General features: G+C 49.3%; 1 protein-coding gene across 1 annotated transcript; it reads right to left on the bottom strand.

The window, feature by feature from the left end:
- Positions 1-2,337: 2,337 nt before the first annotated feature.
- On the bottom strand, positions 2,338-4,773 carry LOC128832038 (myb/SANT-like DNA-binding domain-containing protein 2). The gene is made up of 2 exons (XM_054019068.1): positions 3,682-4,773; positions 2,338-2,821 (listed from the first exon to the last, which is right to left on the bottom strand). Exons 1-2 carry the CDS (start codon positions 4,217-4,219, stop codon positions 2,724-2,726), a joined length of 636 nt encoding a protein of 211 aa, XP_053875043.1. The 5' UTR covers positions 4,220-4,773; the 3' UTR covers positions 2,338-2,723.
- Positions 4,774-6,995: the final 2,222 nt, after the last annotated feature.

Below are 6,995 nucleotides of genomic sequence, written 5' to 3'. Positions count from 1 at the left end.
AGCAACGGCAGACAACAGATTCGCGCCTTTTTACCTGGGTTACCTGTGCAGACAACGTACCACGGCAAGCATGGAGCCCGCTCAGCTCACCGTCACCATATGTCATCTGGGAGCCGGCAGACGTGGGACTGCATTGCTACACAGCAGCAGCTGCTAACTGCCTTTTGGCGGTAGACGGTGTAGCATGACTAATAGCAGTGGGGCTGGCAGCCATAGGGCTGCATTGCACCAGCCCCTTGCCTTTTGGTAGAAGATGGTATATTATGACTGGTATCCGTCGTCGTCGTACTGCAGTGGCTGTCAATCATGGGCACCTGGGCAGACATGCTACTGTGTCGATGATGATGGCTATCAGTCGTAGTATGCTATTTTCTGCCAATTGCCCAGTATTGTCTCCTAAGCACCCAAAAGAGGCTGAGGGTGATCTGGGTGCTGGCAGACGTGGGGCTGGCAGATGTGGGGCTGCATTGCTACATAGCAGCAGCCCCTTGCCTTTTGGTAGGAGATGGTATATTACGACTGGTATCCATTGTCATCGTACTGCAGAGGCTATCAGTCATGCTGTACCGTCAGCTGCCAGCTTAAGATGTAAAAAATAGATTTGTTCTGTATTCATTTGCTTCCTCTCCCTCTGTGAAATCAACGGCCTGCTAAACCCAGGGTTTTCAGTTTAATCTTTGGGGGGACCATTCTGTGTGACAGTTGTTTGTGTTTCTCCCTGATGCACAGCCACCTTTCTTGATTTTAATTCCCTGTAGCTGTATGCCATGTCGTCACTCGGCCCGCCCTCCCTCCTTCTCCTGGTCCGTCAGATACTAGTTTCGCGCCTTTTTTCAGACCAGGCGCCATAGCTAGCACTGGGATCATGGAGCCCGCTCAGATCACCGCGGCAATTATGAGCACTATGAACACCACGTGCATTGTCCTGGAGTATATGCAGAGCCAGGACATGCCAAGGCGAAACCCGGACCAGCCGAGGAGGTAATTGCAGCGCGGCGAAGAGAGTGATGAGGAAATTGACATGGACATAGACCTCTCACAAGGCACAGGCCCCAGCAATGGGGAAATCATGGTGTTACTGGGGCAGGTTCATGGCGTGGAACGCCGATTCTGGGCCCGGGAAACAAGCACAGACTGGGGGGACCGCATCGTGCTGCAGGTGTGGGACGATTCCCAGTGGCTGCGAAACTTTCGCATGCATAAGGGCACTTTCATGGAACTTTGTGACTTGCTTTCCCCTGCCCTGAAGCGCCAGAATACCAGGATGAGAGCAGCCCTCACAGTTGAGAAGCGAGTGGCGATAGCCCTGTGGAAGCTTGCAACGCCAGACAGCTACCGGTCAGTCGGGAATCAATTTGGAGTGGGCAAATCTACTGTGGGGGCTGCTGTGATCCAATTTGCCAGGGCAATGAAAGACCTGGTGATATCAAGGGTAGTGACTCTGGGCAACGTGCAGGCAACAGTGGATGGTTTTGCTGAAATGGGATTCTCAAACTGTGGTGGGGCAATAGACGGAACCCATATCCCTATCTTGGCATTGGAGTACCAAGCCACCGAGTACATAAACCGCAAGGGGTACTTTTCAATGCTGCTGCAAGCCCTGGTGGATCACAAGGGACGTTTCACCAACATCAACGTGGGATGGCCGGGAAAGGTACATGATGCTCGCGTCTTCAGGCACTCTGGTCTGTTTCGAAAGCTGGAGGAAGGGACTTTCTTCCCGGACCAGAAAGTAACCGTTGGGGATGTTGAAATGCCTATCGTGATCCTTGGGGACCCAGCCTACCCCTTAATGCCATGGCTCATGAAGCCATACACAGGCAGCCTGGACAGGAGTCAGGACCTGTTCAACTATAGGCTGAGCAAGTGCCGAATGGTGGTGGAATGTGCATTTGGACGTTTAAAAGTGCGCTGGCGCAGCTTACTGACTCGCTCAGACCTCAGCGAAAAGAATATCCCCATTGTTATTGCTGCTTGCTGTGCACTCCACAATATCTGTGAGAGTAAGGGGGAGACATTTATGGCGGGGTGGGAGGTTGAGGCAACTTGCCTGGCCGCTGATTACGCGCAGCCAGACACCAGGGCGGTTAGAGGAGCACAGCAGGGCGCGGTGCGCATCAGAGAAGCTTTGAAAACGAGTTTTGTGACTGGCCAGGCTACGGTGTGAAACTTCTGTTTGTTTCTCCTTGATGAACCCTCCGCCCCCCCCCACCCGGTTCACTCTACTTCCCTGTAAACCAACCACCCCCACCCTCCCCTCCCCACTTCGAGCACCGCTTGCAGAGGCAATAAAGTCATTATTATTTCACATTCATGCATTCTTTATTAATTCCTCACACAAGTAGGGGGATAATTGCCAAGGTAGCCTGGGATGGGTCGGGGAGGAGGGATGGAAAAGGACACACTGCATTTTAAAACTTTAACTCTTATTGAAGGCCAGCCTTCTGATGCTTAGGCAACAGTGTGGGGTGGAGTGACTGGGTGACCGGAGGCCCCCCCACCGTGTTCTTGGGCGTCTGGGTGAGGAGGCTATGGAACTTGGGGAGGAGGGCTGTTGGTTACACAGGGGCTGTAGCGGCAGTCTCTGCTCCTGCTGCCTTTCCTGCAGCTCAACCATACGCTGGAGCATATCAGTTTGATGCTCCAGCAGACGGAGCATTGACTCTTGTCTTCTGTCTGCAAGCTGACGCCACCTATCATCTTCAGCCCGCCACTTGCTCTTTTCATCCCGCCATCTGGAGCTCCGTGAACATATCGTCCCGCGTCCTCAGTTTTCTCTTTCTAATGTTCACTAGCCTCTGCGAAGGAGAAACATTTGCAGCTGGTGGAGGAGAAGGGAGAGGTGGTTAAAAAAGACACATTTTAGAGAACAATGGGTACACTCTTTCGTTACAAGGTCGCATTTTTCCTCTGCCTGCCGGTTTGGTATGAGAGATCACTCACACAGTGCCAGGCAACAGATTTCGGCTTGCAGCCAGCCATGGTAATCCACAGTCTTTTGGCTTTTTTAACCTTCTTAACATGTGGGAATGGTTTCAAACAGCAGCGCATTTCCCATATCAAGGATGAATTGGGTTGGTCATTTAAAATGGGTTTTCAATGTAAAAGGAGGGGCTGCGGTTTCCGGGTTAACATGCAGCACAAACCCAAGTAAACCACCCCCCCACACGCACACACGATTCTCTGGGATGATTACTTCACCCCTCCCCCCACCGTGTGGTTAACAGCGGGGAACATTTCTGTTCAGAAGAGCAGGAATGGGCACCTCTGAATGTCCCCTTAATAAAATCACCCCATTTCAACCAGGTGACCGTGAATGATATCACTCTCCTGAGGATAACAAAGAGAGATAAGGAATGGATGTTGTCTGCATGCCAGCAAACACCGGGACCATACGCTGCCATGCTTTGTTATGTAATGATTCCAGACTACGTGCTACTGGCCTGGCGTGATAAAGTGTCCTACCATGGCGGACGGGATAAGGCAGCCCTCCCCAGAAACCTTTTGCAAAGGCTTTGGGAGTACATGAAGGAGAGCTTTCTGGAGATGTCCCTGGAGGATTTCCGCTCCATCCCCATACACGTTAACAGACGTTTCCAGTAGCTGTACTGGCCGCAATTGCCAGGGCAAATTAATCATTAAACACGTTTGCTTTTAAACCATGTGTAAAGGTACACTCACCAGAGGTCTCCTGTGTGCCCTCAGGGTCTTGGGTGAGTTCGGGGGTTACTGGTTCCAGGTCCAGGGTCACAAACATATCCTGGCTGTTGGGGAAACCGGTTTCTCCGCTTCCTTGCTGCTGTGAGCTACCTACATTACCTCCATCCTCAGCTTCCTCGTTCCCCGAACCCTCTTCCCTGTGTGTTTCTCCATTGACTGAGTCATAGCACACGGTTGGGGTAGTGGTGGCTGCACCCCCTAGAATGGCATGCAGCTCCGCGTAGAAGCGGCAAGTTTGCGGCTCTGCCCCAGACCTTCCGTTTGCTTCTCTGGCTTTGTGGTAGGCTTGCCGTAGCTCCTTAATTTTCACGCGGCACTGCTGTGTGTCCCTGTTATGGCCTCGGTCCTTCATGGCCTTGGAGACCTTTTCTAATACTTTGCCATTTCTTTTACTGCTACGGAGTTCAGCTAGCACTGATTCATCTCCCCATATGGCGAGCAGATCCCGTACCTCCCGTTCGGTCCATGCTGGAGCTCTTTTGCGATCCTGGGACTCCATCACGGTTACTTGTGCTGATGAGGTCTGCGTGGTCACCTGTGCTCTCCACGCTGAGCAAACAGGAAATGAAATTCAAACGTTCGCGGGTCTTTTCCTGTGTACCTGGTCAGTGCATCTGAGTTGAGAGTGCTGTCCAGAGCGGTCACAATGAAGCACTGTGGGATAGCTCCCGGAGGCCAATAACGTCAAATTCCGTCCACACTACCCCAATTCCGACCCGCAAAGGCCGATTTTATCGCTAATCCCCTCGTCGAAGGTGGTGTAAAGAAACCGGTTTACAGGGCCCTTTAAGCTGAAAGAAAGGGCTTTGTCGTGTGAACGTGTCCAGGCTTAATTCGATTTAACGCTGCTAAAGTCGACCTAAACCCGTAGTGTAGACCAGGCCTCAGATAGGAAAGGCACATAGGTTAGTGAAATAGACGTTAGATAGGAAAGACAGTCAGGAGAGGGTTATAGTTAGTCAAGGATACAGGGATTAGGAGCAATGTTCCCTCTAACTTTTTGTATATCCATGTGCGGAATGAATCTTGCTATGTGCACCAATATGGAGGTAATGTGTGGCGGGGATAGGGTTGAGGATTCGGAGTGGGGGGGGGGCTCAGGGCTGGGGCAGAGGGTTTGGGTGTGTGTGGGGGGGTGAGAGCTCTGGCTGGGGGTGAAGGGTTTGGGGTGTGGGAGGGGACTCAGGGCTAGGGGGGAGAGTTGGGCTTGGGGTGCAGGGGGATGAGGGGTTTGGGGTTCAGGGTGTCCCAGGGCCAGAGAGCTCCCCTCCCCACTCCCACCCCCCAGGGCGAGTTCTCTGGCCCCAGCCCTCTCCCCGCTGGCAGCAGCTCCGGGGCCGGGGGAGAGGCCCATGGCAGCCCTGCACGCCCCAACTTGCTCCCCTCCCTGTCCACCCCCTACCTCTCCCTCTCCAGACCTCTGTGGCTGCGCACCTGCATGGCCCTTTATAGCCTGTTACGTGGCAGCACAGCTTAGAGGTAATTTAGATTAGGAGGGGAAAAATAAAAATTCTGTTTTAGAGACCCTGTTTGAAATGGGGGCTGGACTTGCAAGTAGAAATGCCAGAGGCAGCTAGAGATAAAAGACTAAATGAAGCAGCTGAGTGCAGAGAAGTAGAAGATACTGGAACAAATTATTAAATCAATTTGTAAGCCCCTAAAGGATAACAGGATTATAAGTAATAGCCAACATGGATTGTCAAGAACAAATCATGCCAAATCAGTCTAATTTCCTTCTCTGACTGGGTTACTGGCCAAATGGAAAAGGCGAAAGCTGTATATGTGATACATCTTGATTTTAGTAAGGCTTTTGACACACTCCCACAGGACATTCTCATAAATTAGGGAAACATGGTTCAGATAAAATTACTATAAAGTGGGTGCAGGGTTGGTGCAAGATCATACTAAAAGAGTAGTAATCAATGACTTACATTCCTCCCATTTTGGTAGCATCTAGTGCAGTGTTTTCCCCAGGAATTGAAATTAGGGGGGGGTGTTTGAATTTACGGGGGGGGAGGGAGGTCAGGGCTGATGAAGAATGAGACCGTGAGGGTGAAGGTGGGCTGTATAGCACCATAGTAAAAACTGAAAACTGTTTCATGACCATTAGATTTAACTCATGTTTTGAAATCATCACACAAATTAAAGTTGGCTATTCGAGCATTCTATGAAGCATGACATCTACATCCTCCTTGGTTTCTTGTTATAATTTGCACAACTCTGTTAATGAACTTCTTGAATGCAATGCGTTCATCTTTAGTGGCTTCTCATGTGTCCAGCACTTCCATTCCTTCAATTGACAGGCTCATTAGTTCATTCACATGGTCAGACAGAAGGCGACTTCTTTCAGAACCCAAAATCTATTCAATGATGAAAAAGAACACTCAGCTGTAGCTGTTGTAACTGGGAGTATCAAGAGCTGCATTCCTACTTCTTTCATACCAGGAAACATAGCATAAAGATCGGGTCGAGCCACTAGTGATGATAAAAAAGAAGCTGAAGTCAAATCTTCATTCATTCGTCGTATGAAATTCCACTCTGTCTTCAAATTTTCTATTCTGTCCTGAGCAGATGGCAGCCCCATTGCTGGTAGTGTCTCACTTCACTCAACTGTCAGTGTTTTATAGGACAGGCATCAGTAAAAGCTATGTAGAGGTTGAGTAGAATCTAGAAGACGCTATTGTAGATTTTTAAGAATAAGGTCTGTGTACTTTTTCAGTTGTCTTAAACACTTCTTGTCCACTTCACTTAAGGATTCAATATAAATGCCTTCATTAGTCAACTTCTGGACTGAAGTCTTTGCTTCTTCCAGTATTTTTTCAATCTGTTCCAAATGTAGCTTCTATTGCTGGACAAAGATCTACTACTGTTGCAGCAGATGCCTGAATGGCATTGTTTAATGACCCAAGTGGTTTCAACAGTAGACTTACAAGAGAGAGAACTGCAATAGTCTTCTCTGAACATAGTAGCAAAAGTAATCCACTAGCCTCACTACTTAGATTCATCCCATCTTGGTAGATACTTTCCAAAGCCAGTGATAATGGCTGGAGTAATTTTAAGACAACAGCCAAGGATCGCTCATGAGAAGGCCAGAGGGTTTTCCCAAGTTGGACTAATTTGAACTTCAGTCCCAGTGTATCTTCTATATTTTCCAAGATATTCAGTCTTTTTGGACTCTTGCTGAAAAAAGAATATAATGAAGACATTAAATTTATAGCTTTTTAAATGTATTTTAAAGAGTCTGCAGCTTGTACTAGCGCTAGTTGGAGTAGATG

The sequence above is a fragment of the Malaclemys terrapin genome, chromosome 2 (assembly GCF_027887155.1).
Source record: "Malaclemys terrapin pileata isolate rMalTer1 chromosome 2, rMalTer1.hap1, whole genome shotgun sequence".
Taxonomy (NCBI): Eukaryota; Metazoa; Chordata; order Testudines; family Emydidae; genus Malaclemys; species Malaclemys terrapin.
This window is presented reverse-complemented; position numbering and strand designations above follow the sequence as displayed.